Source organism: Parambassis ranga, chromosome 14 (genome assembly GCF_900634625.1).
Source record: "Parambassis ranga chromosome 14, fParRan2.1, whole genome shotgun sequence".
Lineage (NCBI taxonomy): Eukaryota > Metazoa > Chordata > Actinopteri > Ambassidae > Parambassis > Parambassis ranga.
This window is the reverse complement of record NC_041034.1, coordinates 13,398,499-13,415,434: the sequence shown is the minus strand read 5'-3', so window position 1 is coordinate 13,415,434 and position 16,936 is coordinate 13,398,499. Positions and strand designations below refer to the sequence as shown.

The 16,936-nt window shown below is 39.7% G+C and overlaps 2 protein-coding genes across 2 annotated transcripts; one reads left to right on the top strand and one right to left on the bottom strand.

Annotated features, from left to right (window-relative positions):
• The first annotated feature begins 307 nt into the window (after positions 1-307).
• rb1 (retinoblastoma 1) lies at positions 308-15,973 on the top strand. Its single transcript, XM_028421375.1, has 28 exons — positions 308-331; positions 727-852; positions 1,246-1,366; positions 1,586-1,689; positions 1,932-2,066; positions 2,167-2,202; positions 2,336-2,385; positions 2,602-2,712; positions 2,892-3,037; positions 3,129-3,206; positions 4,359-4,468; positions 4,557-4,634; positions 4,967-5,054; positions 5,149-5,265; positions 5,358-5,414; positions 5,493-5,524; positions 5,688-5,764; positions 5,860-6,080; positions 12,565-12,680; positions 12,944-13,098; positions 13,391-13,536; positions 13,665-13,769; positions 13,856-13,969; positions 14,090-14,238; positions 14,336-14,366; positions 14,448-14,590; positions 14,750-14,796; positions 14,922-15,973. Exons 2-28 carry the CDS (start codon positions 743-745, stop codon positions 14,981-14,983), a joined length of 2,739 nt encoding a protein of 912 aa, XP_028277176.1. The 5' UTR covers positions 308-331; positions 727-742; the 3' UTR covers positions 14,984-15,973.
• LOC114445997 (lysophosphatidic acid receptor 6-like) lies at positions 9,440-11,289 on the bottom strand. Its single transcript, XM_028421376.1, has one exon. The coding sequence runs from the start codon at positions 10,894-10,896 to the stop codon at positions 9,853-9,855; it is 1,044 nt and encodes a 347-aa protein (XP_028277177.1). The 5' UTR covers positions 10,897-11,289; the 3' UTR covers positions 9,440-9,852.
• Positions 15,974-16,936: the final 963 nt, after the last annotated feature.

Below are 16,936 nucleotides of genomic sequence, written 5' to 3'. Positions count from 1 at the left end.
CTTGTACTCCCACTGCTAACATTTTATACAGAAACTAGAGAGCATTGTAGGTTTTCTGTGATTGCGTGGATGTTAAGTCGCAGATGGCAACATGAAAAACATGCATACTTTGATAATATATAATAGTATGCTAATAAACACTTATACGCAAACATGTTATAACATTTAATTGCGTTATATAAGCGAGTATAGAAGGTACCATAATTATTAAAGGATTGCGCAATTACCGCTTTGTTATGCGTTCGGGTGGCGGGATAGATGCAAATAAACGGATGTTACGTAGATATTTTCCCGCGTTTTCATCTCGTGAGTTTGGGTTCGTTTGTTTGCGGTGAGTCACGTGACCACAACGAAGGCTCACAGTGGTCTGCCTGTTATCGCAGAGGAGCGCAATAAATATGAAGCTTTGAGTCGATTATCTAGGATTAGCGTTAAATTTATTAGGTTTAAATACAGAAGAAGAATCACAACGACTCAGTTTATATTATAGTCCGTACGTGGTTGTTAACAGTAGCATTGGTGGACTTGTAACACCCGTGGCACCGGCGACACCGGCGCAACCCGGTGATACAAAACAAACATCTACTGTACCCCGGTTCAGGAAGTTAGTCAGGGTTGTGTGTGGGTTGTATTGTTGCTACTGAACTCGTGCAGTGGGGCTTTAAACTCAGCAAACGTTGTCCTCAAAAGGAAGTTTAGTTTTTAACTATTATATTTACTTGTTAGGCAACCGGACATCGAGATGCCACCTAAAAAGCGCAACTCTGGGACGACACAGAACAAGGAGCTGAAGCCCAGTGCTGAAAATGGTTCTTCAGACAAGAAGGAGAGTCCAGAGTTATCCCTAAAGAAGTAAGAGCAATTATGTTGCATCGTTCACTCTGCAGCAGCGTGACAATATTCAGAAAAGTACTTTGGTACTACTAGAAATTGGACACAGTAAAATTTGATACAGTTCAGTAATAAGCTAGTCTGTCCAGACATTTTACTCATGCTAGCTAGCCTGTGTGACTAAACGCTATTCTAGTTAGCTGCTCCAAAAAATGCAAATAGAGATAATACTAGTGAATCCTAACCATGGACGACCCGCCAGAGAGAGCATCTATTCAGTGTTGGATGTTAAATATAATGTAGCATGTCATGACACACGCCCTGTCAGGCTCGGCTAACAGTCAGGAAATCCATGTATTAAATGGCCGCTGTCATCAAACTGTGATTGTTGATGTTTGTCCTCCATCCCTCTAGACACAGAGACAAGGATGCAGAGTTTGTGACTCTGTGTAAGAGCCTCCATGTGACAGACCTGGTGTGTGACAGAGCCTGGACGCTGTGGAAAACTGTTCAGGAGTCCATGGATGAAGTTGCAGTATGTATTTATGTTTGTTTGTATGATCCCCTCTGGCGTCCTGTCAGTGTTGCTTACTGAAAAGCTTTCACATTAATAAGGACTGAATTAATATATGTACCAAATCTACTTAATAAGTGTATTAGATGATGCGACACACTTTTAAGCACTACAACAGTGGGTATTTTTCCATCTGTGATGACAGAAGATGAATATTAATCTTTTTCTGTTTTGTTTCAGGACACCCAGAAACGGATGTGGGGTGCTTGTCTGTTTGTGACTACGATAGACATTGATGTTGCCTGTTTCACTGCGACTCAGGTTCTGAAAACAGTCAGTATGAAGTAAGTGCCCCATTAATGTTTTTGGTAAAATATCAGTGAATTGTTTGTTTGTATGTGATATTAGTGATTTGACCACAGGACAGTTGAAAACAAGGGTTCATGAAGCATTTTTTCTGCAGCCTACAATAGTTATATTTATATTATAATATTAGATATCTCAAATCATAATCTGTCCAGGTTCATTCTCTCTGTTGAGGCTGTGAAGTAAGCTACAAAGTGAAATTTATTTTTTCCTATTACAGTGTAAAACAGTTTATGGGTCTGGTGAGGAAGCTGGATGTGAACCTTGATACCATAAGCTCCAAGGTGAACTCAGCACTGGCACGGCTGGAGAAGAAGTATGATGTGATGCTGGCTCTTTACCAGAGGTTTGAGAAGTAAGTGAGCATATTAATAGAGCACAGTTACTTGATTATAGCTTATAACTGCTTGTAGCAAAATATTAAGTGATGACCATAAAATTTGTTTTGGTTTCAGAACATGCAAGAAAATCTTTTTGACTTCTGATGGCAAGTAAGCAAGGCACATATCTACCACCTTTGATGTGGTTTTCCCACAGTTCATTTTAATGAATTGAGTCTGAACTGTGTGCTTGTTGTGATGCTATACTGGTGTAAAGTTAATGGTGAAGTGTTTTATTTTGAAGGCAGAGGGAGACCATGCGAATCTGCTGGACAGTGTTTCTTTTAGCCAAAGGTAAGTTACAGTTTTTAAAACATCAAACCTATATATGATCAGGGCTGTTAACACATGTAATGGAATTGTTTTTGTGTTGCTAAATCTTCTTTCTTTTCATTGCTCCTTCCTCTTTCAAGGAACTGGAAAGTGTTTGCCCTTGTGATTACTGTAGTTGTCGTCATGAGATGTTATTGTGATGATGTTTGTCATGTACTGTGGTTCTGCTGTCTGCAGGAAGGGCCTTGCAGATGGAGGATGACCTGGTCATATCATTCCAGTTGCTGCTTTGTACACTGGAGTTATTCATCAAGCGCTGCTCTCCAGACCTCTTGCAGCCTCTTTACAGTAATCCTTTATCTCCTCTCTTTAATCATAGATATTCATGATTTCTTATAGTACAAGTAAATGTAAAATGGTAAAGTAAAAGTAGTATATTTGTCAGTTAAAAGATTTAGATGTCACAGGAGGATTTATTGTTAGTGTCCCCCACATGTTCTCTAACCTCTTAAACATCTTTCTCCCAGAAAATGCAATCAGCAAAGTTCAGAGCCCCCCAACACGAACATCTCGTCGCAATCAGAGCAAAGCCAGATCCCGACCTCCCGAGCCTGAGGTTGATGTGCAGCTTCTTGAAACCCTGTGCAAAGAGAATGATTGCAATGCAGAAGAGGTTTGAGCATTCCTGGTTTTTAATTCTTTACACACATCTTACAAAAAATGTAAATACCTTGTTCATCTTTTCATCTTTTATGTATTTGCAGGTGAAGAATGTGTACCAGTCCAGTTTTTCTACTTTCTTAGACTCCCTGGATCTTTCTAAAAGCCCAGATTTTCCTCAGGTAGGAGAGGCGACTCTCACAGCAGCTTTCCTTTGTTTGGTTTCCCTCTGTCTCCTTTGCACTTACATTTTCCATTAGTTATCTCTTCTTGCTGTCGCCATTGTTGAATGTTGGAGTGTGTGACAGATGTTGGTTGTTCTCTGTGCTGCTCATGCATGTTTGTCTTCACATAGATGGTGTCAGGAAAATGTGTGCTCAAGCACAGGATTCTTTGTAGTGTGTCAGAGAAGTATATTGCAGAGGCAGTGACAGGATACTACTGTTTGCTGATGCCCCCTCTCAAATATATACTCTACATATTTATTTTACCATTATATTACCCCAGTAACTGACAGATGGCGCACATGATTTAATGTATTTTATGTAAATAATGTGTAGGTCTCACCTTATTCGTCCCACCTATCATCCCAGGGCCATATGTTCTCTTAGGGGTTTGGATTTATTTAAAAGTACATCTGAGCTACACATATGTTCTGTAGCGCAGATCAGATTTATTTGGCTAACACTTGTTTAAAGACAAGTTGTGTATTTAAGAATATGTGCAGACCTGCAGACTAGCTCCAACAGTGATGCACTGTTGGCATTTCTACAATTCATTCCACTTCATTAGGTAAAGGTTGGTTTGGTAAATAGAAGAACTTGTTTGTATTTGCGCTGGAGTAATGCATCTGGACACACCTCCTGTTCAAACAAATCTCCACCCTGCCTCTTGTCTATATAAATGCACAGAAAAGCACCAATACCTTTTATGAACGACCAAGATGTCGGTCCAACAGGGTCCAAAGGCATTTTAATCTGCACCTTTTAACGTTTCTTAGAAACTAATTTGAGCTATTATCAATTTTTTTTATTTGTGCATAGTATTTGGCACTGCCAGACTAGGTAAACATTGAGCTCTCATGTACAATGCAATAGTAATGTCTAGTCTGTAAAAGACATTAGTTTGTGATCACTTATTGAATTTTGGTATTTAGCACCTACAGATTTATTCTACATTAAAATATAGAATTTTAGAGAACAAAAAAAGTGAATTAATCAGCTGCACGTTGTTCCACAGAAATGACAGATGTCACAATGTGTTGATTTACTGCAGCAGACAGACAGAATAACATAAAAATGCTACAGATAACCCTGTTTTCTTTTTCCGCCCAGATAAATGACATTGACCAGCAATATCAGGAGCACTACCTAAAGAGCAGAGACATTGATGGGCGGCTGTTTTTTGACGGAGATGAGACTGTTCTTGTCTCTAAAGTTGAGATGTAATTCTTTTTTTTTTCCTTTTTGTTCTCTTTTTTCTTGACTTTGTAAAAGAATTTAAAGTGTTGAATAATTTTGTCTCATGTTCAGATCACAGGTAGAGAGAACACCAAAGAAAAACCTGCCAGATGATGATGGACCTCTCATCCCTCCTCAGACTCCCATCAGGTCGGCAGTTTGTCTTCTTTGTTCCTCATTTTTAATTACTGTTTATCCAGACCACAGCGATACGGAATTCATGTTCCATTTGAGCAGCATCGTCTTTAAACTACAGCATATATAATTTATTGTTGGGTGCTTAGCCAGCCAGTCTATTTGGGAGTTGCTGAACCTACTGTAAAAGATAATAGACTGCGTGCATGATGAAAAGATCAGTGGCGATGTCTGTTCTAGTCCTCGATCATATCTCAAAAAATTTTAATGAAGCAGCTTCATGTGAAGAAAGATGCCCGCTCATAGTGAGTTTGTCCTTCATCTCTGTTTTTGCATTCTTTCTTCAGAGCCGCCATGACGTCCATTCAGTTGTTGAGAGGTGATCTCACCTCTAGTGGGGATCAGCCATCTGCTGTCCTGGCTACTTATTTCAAGGTGGGTCATCAGAAGTGTCCCATGAACTGGCTGCTTGCTTAATTAGACATATTGCTCTTTGCTCATATTGCCGTTACACCTTTTCTGTGTTCAGAATTGTACTGTGGACCCGACACAGGATGTGGGGAAACGTTTGGAGACACTAGGTCAGGTGTTTAGCCAAAGATTTGGTCAGGCAGTGGGCCCACGCTGCGTAGTGCACGGCAGGCAGGTATGAACCAACACCCAAGGGTTAAGAAGCAACAATGGAAACAAACATGGCTTTGAATCTTATGTCTGAGTTGAATTTCTTTCATCTTTCAGAGATTTACACTTGGTGTTGGACTGTATTACAAAGTAATGGAGGCAATGCTGAAATCGGTATGGAGTTTATTTTGAAAAACAATTTATCTGTCAAAAAGGCACCACTTCATGTTATGTTTTTTAATTATTTTTCAGGAAGAGAAACGACTGTCTGTACAAAATTTCAGGTATGCTTTTATCAAAGTATTGGAGAAGCATTAATGCACTCAATTTTTCAGTTTTCACTCAAGCTTAAGATGAAAACTGGAACTAATTGGTTTGTTTATATTGCCACAATTGCCACAAAAAGTGGTATTTTACGTGAGTTGAGTCATGTGATTTACTTTCCAGTAAACTCCTTAATCACTCCACCTTCCACACATCACTTTTGGCTTGTGCCTTGGAGGTCGTCATGGCAACATATGGAGGTGTGTACTCCACTGTGTCAACAAATTAATATCATAATTCATTGACGTAAAAAGCTGTGCATTGGTAAACATTTTTATTTGCACTGTGTAATTAGAGAGCAGTTTCAAAAATGGAGGATACAACCATGGAGGAGGTGAAGCAGCTGAAACAAACGTGTGCTTCCCCTGGATATTGAACGTGTTCAACCTGGCTGCCTTTGACTTCTATAAAGTTATTGAGAGCTTTATAAAGGCTGAGCCCACTCTGAACAAAGACATCGTCAAACATCTGGAGACCTGTGAGAACCTCATCATGGAGAGGATTGCATGGAAGACGGTCAGTGTCATCTCTCATTGTCACCTAAATATATGTGTAATCCGTATAATGTCTCAGCGTTTTAATCAGATTCACACATACACTACATAAAAACACACAGAATACATTTTATATAGGATGTATAGAATGGTTAAGTGTAAAGAAAACAATCATGGGGTTCAAGAATAATCTTAATTTTTGAACTACTCCAGTCCATCGCAGGTGATTCAAACAAACTATTTTTCAGGAGTTACAGTGTGGGAAATGATCTGTCAGTGGCTGCCACTGCCTCCAGCACCAGATGCCTCCCTATGCACAAGGCTTCTGGAAAAGTAGTAGATGAGTGGGTTGAGGCAGCAGTTGAAACTGGCGAGGGAAAGCACCACAGGGTGCGCAACTTTAGTGAACCTCGCCAGGCCGCAGTATGGCAGCAGATTCACATGCGTCAGGGTATATCCTAGCAGGTTGATGTGATAGGGGAGGAAGCACAGCAGGAAGACACCCAACACCCAGTAAATAACCCTGAGAGTGTGCCGACGGCCATGGCGGTGTCTTGGGTGGTTGAGCACAATCAGTACTCTGCAGTAGCTGTAGAGAAGTAACAGAGTGGGCAGCAGAAATGACCCAAGCACTAAGCCCAGGGCCACCAGGATGATTGTGCGGTGAGGTCGTGAGGACGGGTCCAGCAGACAGGGCTGGTTTTGGTGAGCAGCTGCTGAGCGCAGAAAGAGTAGGGTCACACTTAGCCCCAGTACCAGGCACCAGATCACCCCACTTACCACTTGTGCAACACGCAGCCTGCGTAGCGTTGATGCCAGTGGATGTACTACTGCAAAGTAACGGTCCACAGCAATGCCCACCAGGAAGAAGATCCCACCATACAAACTGATGTACTTCAAGATGAAGGTGAGCTGGCAGTAAGTTGCCCCAGCTGTCAACCTGGAGTCTTGAGCCTTTTGGTGGTAATAGTAGATTCTCAGAGGCAGAGAAATTACAAAAAGCAAGTCGGCAGTTGACAGACTGACCATGTAAATGGCTGTACTGTTCATTTTGCCGGAAGATAGACACAGTCTGAACAGAGCCAGGCTGTTGGTGGCCAACCCCAGAAGGAAGGTGACACTGTAGGACACTTGGTAGAACATAAAGCGGAAGCTTGTATCCGCAGTACAGTTAGACAAAGAAGAGTGCGACCTGGCTGTCACATCTGTCATATTCCACAGCTCCACATCAGCCAACCCACTCTTTAGATCACTGTAGTCCTCTCATAACAGGTTTGGTTGAAGTAAGCATATGATGGAGGCAGCTTGTTCAGGAACCTCTGCTGTGAGCCATGAAACCTGTGGTAGATTAAAATGTAATTAACTCAAAGTGTCTGGTGTTTTATGGAGTGTTGCACTGTTGCCAGTGTGACATGAATACATCACTATGACTCTCTGTTGAATTAGTTTGTTACAGAAGACAAATTCTGCCAATTAAGTTTTGACAGCAGCCTTCTGTTCCCATAAAAACAAGGCAAACATTTGCTGTAATTGCGCGCAGAGAGGAAAAAGAAACAGCTTTTTAATACTGAAACAAATATTAGCTTAATTCTCTTTGATTCAGTGCATTGGATAATCAGATTTTTTCATTTTTTTTAAACATTTCAACAAATCCCAGTCACTTCATGACTGGGATTTGGATAAATGGATATAATATAATAATATAATTTAACACTTATAGAGACTAATAAAGGTATTCTTAATTCTTATTGCACGCTAATTACAGTGATTAAAGATCTCAGGTTACAGTTTTTCATTTCAATAACCTTATTTTATAAAATACAAATGTGTCTTTTTTGCGCATTGTATAAGTGAACAACCCTTCAGCTTTTAACAATTTAATCTCTGCTCCATCAGAAGAAGGTGAAAGAACTTTTATATAAAACGAATCAATTTGCACGCATTTTGTTGTGTGTAATTGGTCAAATATTACATGCAAAAATATAAATAATAATCAATAATGAATAAATAACAATGAACAGAATTGATGTGAATCATTGTAGATCTTACACTTTTTGAAACCAAACCTGGATAAAGTAAGACATTGAGTGAGTTTCTCATTTCATTATTTACACTATGCATAAAAAAAAAACTCTCAAAAGAAAACTGAAAGAGATGACTTTTGATAACTCACCAGTGCAAGGGTCATACAGTCAGACTGTGATGAAGCCGTTTTTTCAGCCAGCTGCTGTCCGGCCACAGGGTAACCTGTTGGGATGCTGTGACATGCTACTGACTGGAGCAGTTCACACCTACACACGGGTCAGGGTCTCCCTCTTTGATTTTTATCTGCTCTGCCACCTTCTCTCCTCTCTTTCACACAATTTATTGTTGCAAAATATTTAATTAACTTTTAATTGTTTAGAGAAGTCAACCTATAGGATTGATGAGTGTTGACCTTCTCTTTTTATGATTGAAAATGTATCATCGTAAGATGCAGATTGTTTCATTACCTTTTATGCAGGGAGCCATGTTTATGACTCCTTGTTAAAAATGCACACAAGTGATTGGAGTTGATCATTAACTATATTATCCAGCCCACTGATAGGAATTGCAGTAGTTTACTGACAAACAGGTGATGTAATCTTACAGCAGTGTATCTTGGGTGTCAATCACTGTATTTTTGAGTATACAGAAAAGAGATTATTTAGATCTAAAAATAAACATGCTAAACATGTTGCATTTATAGAAATTGAATGCCTTTTGTGCATGCAATGCTTTCCTAAATTATAATTCTATGATCTGGTAGAACAGTTGATGTAAATTGGTGCTTTTATCTAATCTGTGTGATCTAGGTCATGTTTTGATGTTTAAACTACTGTCCTGCCAAATAACTCATGTCATAACTACAGCAGCCACATCTGTGCTGAGTTTTGTTAACTTTCCTCTCCTTCAAGAGGCGTGTTGACGCTCGTCTGCTTTGGTCTCACACTGATCATCGGGAGTAGTGATGCGTCTCTCTGTGTCAGCACAGACCCTCAGGCTAAGCTCTATAACAGGAATGCAGTAGTGCTCAGTCTTGCAGCACACAGCTTTTACAAGAAGGAACGAATATTCAACATGCATTCAAGTTCCAAACTTTTCCATTTGATGTGTTTTCACATGTATTGATAGAGATGGAGGCAAAGTTCCACCCTGGCTGTGTTTTGACATCTGCTCGGTGTATATGACACACTCAACTTTATGTGTGTGTGCTGAAATAAGACAGATAAAATGTGTGACATCCTTTCCTGTTTTTACCTGCCTAACTTTTCAAATCCTAAGCCTTTTGACATTTTGGCCCAACCGTTAATTGTTGTTCTTTTAGACAAATTAATTACACACAACACTACAAGTATCTAGTTACTTTTTTTATTCATCTTTATTATACAAGTAAATGAATGCTGTTATAGAACATGTACTATAAAGTGCTCAAAGACCTTAAAGCGGCCACAAATACTTAGAAACTGCAGAGTACAATACGTTAATAGGTGTTGTAATACTGGTTCAGAAATTCCATTGTCATTACATATTTCAAGCACCATCTTTCATTTTCATGAACACATAGTAGAAATGTGCTACACATTCATTTGAACACTCCTCCGTGTTATGCTCACGTTCATTCTTTATTGGGGATCAGTATATTAAATCCCAGTCTAAAATGAGCATATCTCCTTAGTAACCACTTTGTTTGTGTTGTTTGAAGGCCACCTTGAATCCACCTCTCTGATTCATACTCACTGGACCATTAGTCATGCCCCATAATAGAACTGTCATTAGATTGTGGACTCATTGTCAAATTCTGTGGGTCTCAGTGTCCTCAGGATCATGCTCTTTGGCGTGCTCGGGCTGTTTTGTGAGCTGTATAGCTTGGATCCATTTTGCCATGCTGTTGACTTTCGTCTGATGGAGCTCTGGATTGTCTCTGAAGTGAAATAGTAGATGACCGGATCAAAGCAGCAGTTGGTCACTGCTATGCATAGAGCAATGGGGTAGATGGTTCTGACCACATACTCGGCATCACATCCCTTAAGCACATTGGAGCGGACCAAGGAATAGAAGATGAGATTAATATTGTAAGGGATGAAACAGAAGCAGAAGATGACTAGATGGACAATCACCATCCTCAAGATTTTTTCCTTGTTAAGGCTCCCCCCACGGCTGATGGTTTGAGATTTCCTCAGGGTCCGGAGAACCATGACTGAGCAGAAGACATTGATCATCAGTGGGATGATGAAGCCCACTGTCTCCATAAACACCACCACCCTGGACACCGCTGACTGCCACTGTGTTTTTGAGTAGTTTTCAAAGCAAAATTGAGTGGAAGCATTTGTACTGTTTGAAGTGATGTCCAAAAGGAACCCTGCAGGTACACTTGCACACAGAACCAATACCCACACGGTACAGCAGGCCAGTTTAGCATTTCTCTTAGTTCGAATCGTTTGTGACCTGAACGGGTACACGATAGCCAGGAAACGATCCACACTGATGCAGGAAAGAAAAAGGATGCTTCCATACATGTTTGTGTAGAACAGTACCACGGAGATCTTACAGAGGAATCTTCCAAACATCCAGTCACGTTTAATGAAGTACACTATCCTAAAAGGCAGGCTTAGGACAAAGAGAGAGTCTGAAACAACCAGGTTTATCATGTAGGTTGTGGTCTCATTTCTCAGCTTTAGTGTACAGCCAAAAATGTACACAGCCACCATGTTGAAGCAAAGCCCGACTACAAACACTAGACTGAAAACCGTGCTGTACAGAGGGTATTTGAAGTCATCGCTTTTCTTACAGCTGATTTGCAGGGTGTTGTTAAACATCTTTGGACCTGGATGGTATGTCTGGAACTTTTGCAATGAACCGTGAAACTGTTTTCCTCTGTTGTGTCCTCACCTTCTCAGTTCAACCATGTCCAAGAGGCAGCAGAAATCCAAAGGAAAAACGCTCACAGAATGTTCTTTATGTCCTTTATGCCCATTTTCCAATTCGTGAAAAGTACAATATTAGTCCTGATTGAAGTTTTCAATCTGTCTAGCTGACCACCACAGAGCAGTGGTGTTTATCCCCTTTGAAGAGTCATGTGCTTCTCTTCAACTCGAGTGCCTCTTTCCTCGCCTTGCTCTCCTGTGTGCTCCTGCTGCAGCCCTGTGGGTACATGGTGATCGTTACTCTGCTCCTGCTCAGCTGTAAATCAGATGCCTCCCAGCAGCCAGAGACTCTGACACAAAGAACTCATCAGACTGTTGAAACACAGGGAGGAGCCTCCACTGGGGCCAAAGTCCTCCCATTGCTGCATTGTGTTTGCAGTTGAATGAAATTTGAATAATGAAGCTTTGGTGTGTTTAACATTTTCTCTTCTGTTGCCCACTGACTCACATTTTAGGGGTTAGGTTATTTATTTGTTCTCACTCTGATAGGTGCCTTTAAATTAATGTCTGAAAACCATCATTGAAGATTAGAATGACCTGTTTAATAATGCAGTATATGACGTATCTTTATATTCTTTCTTTTTATTATATTTATGTTTCAAGTCTTTCACAATTCAAACACCCTAAACACCTTTAACAGAAGTCGAAGTTGAAAATGAACACTTAACTCTAGTACACCAATGTTTCTATAGTGTATAAAGTGTTGCAGACTTTCCGGGATACGTCACTAAATTAGGTTAACATGTTCAAATACTAAGTGTGCTTTTGAAATGTCGATGGCGTCAGCAGTGTATGACACTCAGAATGTACTGACAAGTCCGTACCTGCAGTCACTGTCAGTCGCTGAGTAGTGAACCCAGCCCTCTGCTTTCCTTTATGATCTCATTTTTTATTTGTATCCCTGAGTGCGTGTCGGTTCACCTCAACAGCTTGTTTTGTAATTTTGATTTTTTTTTTTCTTTCCGCTTGAGGAATTTTTTTGGTTTTTGCAGTGTTGTTGGTATCTAGAGGGAACACATTGTTTAACTAAAATGTTTTGAGGTTATTTCCGTGTGACTTAAGTTGGACAGCATACAAGGAGTGTCCTTGGGTCAACATTAAATGCGGAACTGATGTCTTATCAGTTCACAGATTGTTCTCGCTTTTTGCAAGTGAAATCTCATGCACAAAATGTCATTAAATCATTATCCAATTACTGTATGTCTTCTTCCTGATCACAGGAAGTTTTTGTTTATCGGCCTCACTAGTGATAAAAAATGTCTGGAACTTTCTTTCTTTATCTAGTAGACAGCAGAGACTGTTTACTTGTGCTCGGAGATCAGATAAAGTTCCATTTAGTGGAACAATTTTCCTTATGCATTGAAATTATCCTTAGCATGCATTGAAATATTGATGTAATACCATATAACTGAACTATGTTCAACTAACTACACCCATGTAGGCATTCTCTGGTTTGCAATTGAAACTGATTTCTAGGAAACTTTATGTTGTAATTTTCTGAATGACTCAGACACTCCCGGGCGTAGTTAAATGTAAATAATCCTGTTTGTGTCCCTGCAGGCTTCCCCACTGTTTGAGCTTCTGAAACAGGAGCATGAGGGTGTAGCAGCAGAGCAAGTGGACCCCCAAGCCAATTTCAGCCAACCACTGCAGCACAACCACACCGCAGCTGACCTGTAAGTCATGCCACTGTCAGTCTTTTACTTGCTGGTATGCAGCAGCAAACGGATTATGTTTAACTGTTAATTAAGTGTTGTGTACTGGTAGTTAATCATAAAGACAAGAGTCACAGATAATCCTCATTAACATTCTGTTACTCACCACAGACTCACAGTGTACCTGTGATTCTCTTTGACCTACTGCTGAATTATCAGTACCTGTTGTGCTGTTAACTGGAAATGTTGCTGTTTCACAACTACCCACTGTTTCCTCTGTACAGGTATCTGTCCCCCATGCGGCCAGGCCTGCGTGCTTTGCCTCCTGAGCCCACAGCCACACCCAGCCCTCAGGCTTCCACTCAGCCTGCCTCACAGGCTGCCGGCCAAGCTCCACGACAGCCAAAGTCCAACTCTCTCAGCCTCTTCTATAAAAAGCGTAAGATATAGTTTTTTCATATAATAAGGTTTTCTTCCAAACTAAAATTCAGGCAGCCTCCCTTTGAAACTGGAATGGATTAAGTCATAGACCTGAATTACTCATACCCTAGTAAAAGTTTCAGTACATCTGTGTAATATTTCCTCATTGCACAACTGCTTTTACTTTCCTCTGTTTTTTTTGTTTTCTTTGATCTGAGCTGGTACTGACTAATAAGAATAGACAGTTCTTTATTTCATCTATTTCATTGTTGTAAATGTGTAGGTCTGTCTCTCTGGTTGTGTCTCTGTAGTGTATCGTCTGGCCTATACCAGGCTAAAGTTGCTCTGCTCTTACCTGCTGTCCGCCCACCCTGAACTGGAGGCAGTAATATGGACTCTGTTCCAGCACACTCTGCAGCACGAGTACGAGCTGATGAAAGACCGCCACCTCGACCAGGTAACCCGAATGATATGCTGATTTCACTTTTTGTTTCCACCATTCCCCAACTCTCCTTTTATCCTATTTTTAGTTTCTTTCCTTTTAGCTTCTCTACTCATTTTTTTTTTTCTTTGTTTCTCTCACAGTTGATGATGTCAGCCATGTACGCCATTTGTAAAGTGAAGAGTGTTGATCTACGCTTCAAGACCATTGTCACAGCATACAAGAACATGCCCAACACTAACCAAGAGGTGGCACAGCTGTTTTTAGAACTTCTATAATAAACTCAAACATTAGCCTTTTGAACCACTATAAGCTGTCACTCTGTTTGTTGCAGACCTTTAAGCATGTGCTGATCACTGACAGCCACTATGACTCCATCATCATCTTCTACAACCAAGTGTTCATGCAGAGGCTGAAAACCAACATCCTGCAGTATGCGTCTACCAGGGTGAGACACCTACTGTCAGGACCTACAACTTAATTTGTATATGTACAATCAAAAGTAGATGAATGGCTAATACTATACCTTCTCATTGTTGCTGCTGTGTTTTTTTTTTTTGTTTTTTAGCCGCCTACTCTCTCTCCAATCCCACAAATACCGTGCAGCCCCTACAAGTTCCCAAACTCACCTCTGCGAGTGCCTGGGAGCAACAATGTGTACATCTCTCCTCTAAAAAACCCACGCATGTCTCCGGGTATCATGACGCCTCGCACCAGGTCAGTCCTGCATGTCATGGAAGATTGATTGATTGTTGGAAAATGACAAAATGACTCTAACTGATTTTTTTTATGCGTTTGCTTTTTACGACTGCAGGATGCTGGTATCCATTGGTGAATCATTTGGGGTAAGTGCATAATGAAGACAACTCGACAGCTACAGTTTTTTTTTTCCCTCACTAATCTTTTGACTATGTTGACATCTGTAGCCATCCAATCGCTTCCAGAGGATCAACCAGATGGTCAACAACGGTGATCGCTCATTTAAAAGGGCCCTGGATCTTGGTTCCACACCAAAGCCTCTGAAGAGGTTAAGATTTGATATGGATGGTCAAGATGAAGCTGATGGCAGGTGGGTAGTAAATGGTGCTATAGATGATGTTATAGCATATTAGCCAGTGATTATTTATGTAAAGTGTACTCAGACCTTCTTAAAATGTCTGTGTTCTGCAATGCAGTTACAATACACATTTATGTCCATCACACTTACTGTATATATTTGTAATGACAGCAAATCTGGAGGAGGTTCTACACTTATTCAGAAGCTTACAGAGATGAGTAAGTATAAACACCTTTATTTATTCACCTCTAATTATTTATATATTATATATATATATATACATGTATGGTTGATCCCAAAACTCATCATTATACTGATGATTGTTTTTCTGTTATCCATAAAGACTCCACACGGAGTCGTATGCAGGAGCAGAAGATGAAGGAGGACGCCGATTTGAAGGAGTAACTTTTGAACCTACTGAACTGACCTGCACTGTTTGTCACAATGTAAACTCTATTGTTCACACAAATGTAAATTTAGTATCAGATTTTAGTTTGTATTTAACTTTGAGGAGGAAGATGTCAATACAGAGAACTTTGTCTTTTTTTAGGCTTTATCTGAGTGTTTTTACCCAATAATGATCAAATTGGAGTTATTTAATTTCATTTGAATTTGGTGTTAAGAGTGTTGTTAATTTGCTGATCTTATGAGTAATAATAGTTTACACTCATTAATATTATCGATTGTCTGGAGTTTTGCCAAGTCTCAATGCTGAATTTCATGTAAAATAATTGGTATTATTAGCTTTGGGGGAGGCTTTGTGCATTGATGCTTCTTCATTTTAAATGTTGAGTTTTCAAATGTCTCAATCATGATGTAGCACTTCAAGTGTTAAATCATCACGTCTGCAGAACGTCACAACAGCAGTGTGTTTTTTCACACAGGGGTTTTTCATTTTTTTTCATGGCATGACATTGCTGAAGGTTTAGTTTATGTTATGTGAGAACTCAAAAACTGTCAAAACATCATTTAACCATACATGTTGCATGAACCTTTTTATATATGCATCAGTTTTCTACGCATTCACTGGAGTGGTCACAAAGTGGTAAGATTTCTAGAATTGTTGGTTACCAGAGTTTTTAAATGAAATGTTTATATTTTTGAAGTAGTTTGTAGTATGGTTCTATTTGTGTACTCCATGCATAGAGGTCACCACATCCAAGTAGTGTTCTCTTTGCTAATCAGTTGAAGTGACTCCAATGTTTTTTACTTTCACTAGACAGTAGCTAAAGTCTGCGCTAAGTCATTAACTAAAATTTGTGTTTTCTGGTAATACATCATTAGGTTTCATTGATTGTTGCTTGATATTTAGTTTTTTCCCCTCTGACTGCTCATAAAATACATATTGTAGAGCTTTTTTAGCCTTTAGTTTATTTGTTCTAATGTGTTTAACTGCCTGGGAAATACAAGTTGTTGGTTTGGATAAAAAAAACTCAAGTAATTCTGAAAATGTGTCTTGATTGGTCTCTTTTTCAGAAATTCTGTGATTTTGATTAGTTAACAATAAATAGGTTTTATGTTGAGTTTAGAATGATCCCTCTATAGGCCTACATACACAGAGCCACCATGTTCTGCTGCCATCTTTCTACTGCAGCCAGGACAGAATTGTTACACGTTATTGGCAGCTCAAGTTCTCTCATGTGCTTAACTTGGCATCCCCTCACCACCAGATGCCACTAAATCCTACACACTGATCCTTCAAAATGCCACAATAAGGTCATCTTTAAGTGCAGTGTGGTAGTTGTCCTGCCTCTACTGTGCAGAATTATGTTGACAAGAGGCGCTGGTTGGTCAGGCTTCACTTCTAAACATGAGTGCAGTGAGTAAGATGACTGTCAAAAGTTAATTTTTTTATTTTTTTATTTTTTTTTATCTCTGATTGACACATTGTTCTTTGGAAAATGTATTAGAAAGGATCTTTCTAAGATACATGACCTGTTCTAGCAAAATAAGCATAAAGGCACAATACTACAAGCACTCATACATTTATCTCTAAGTAATAAAGAAAATAAGAAATTTAGCTGAGAATGAAAGAAGGATATTTAAGAAAAAAAAACAAAACTGGAATTTTAGTAACTGGATAAAAAATATGTAAGAAGAGCATTATGAAAATAATTAGATGTTTTACTAGCAGCTCCTTGTTTTTTTTTCTTGCTGATTGTTTTTCCCACTGCTGCGAACTCCTTCCAACTCCTCTGGGGGGAGAAAATGACAGCTGCTACCTGTCCAGTAACAGCTACCTTAATTATACCACAGCACTGTTTCCAATGGCAGAGCTAATTCCTCTTTGAATGCAGTCACAGTGCTGTTAAGGCCCAGCCAGGCGTGAAACACTTTGAACCGGTTACTTTTTAATTG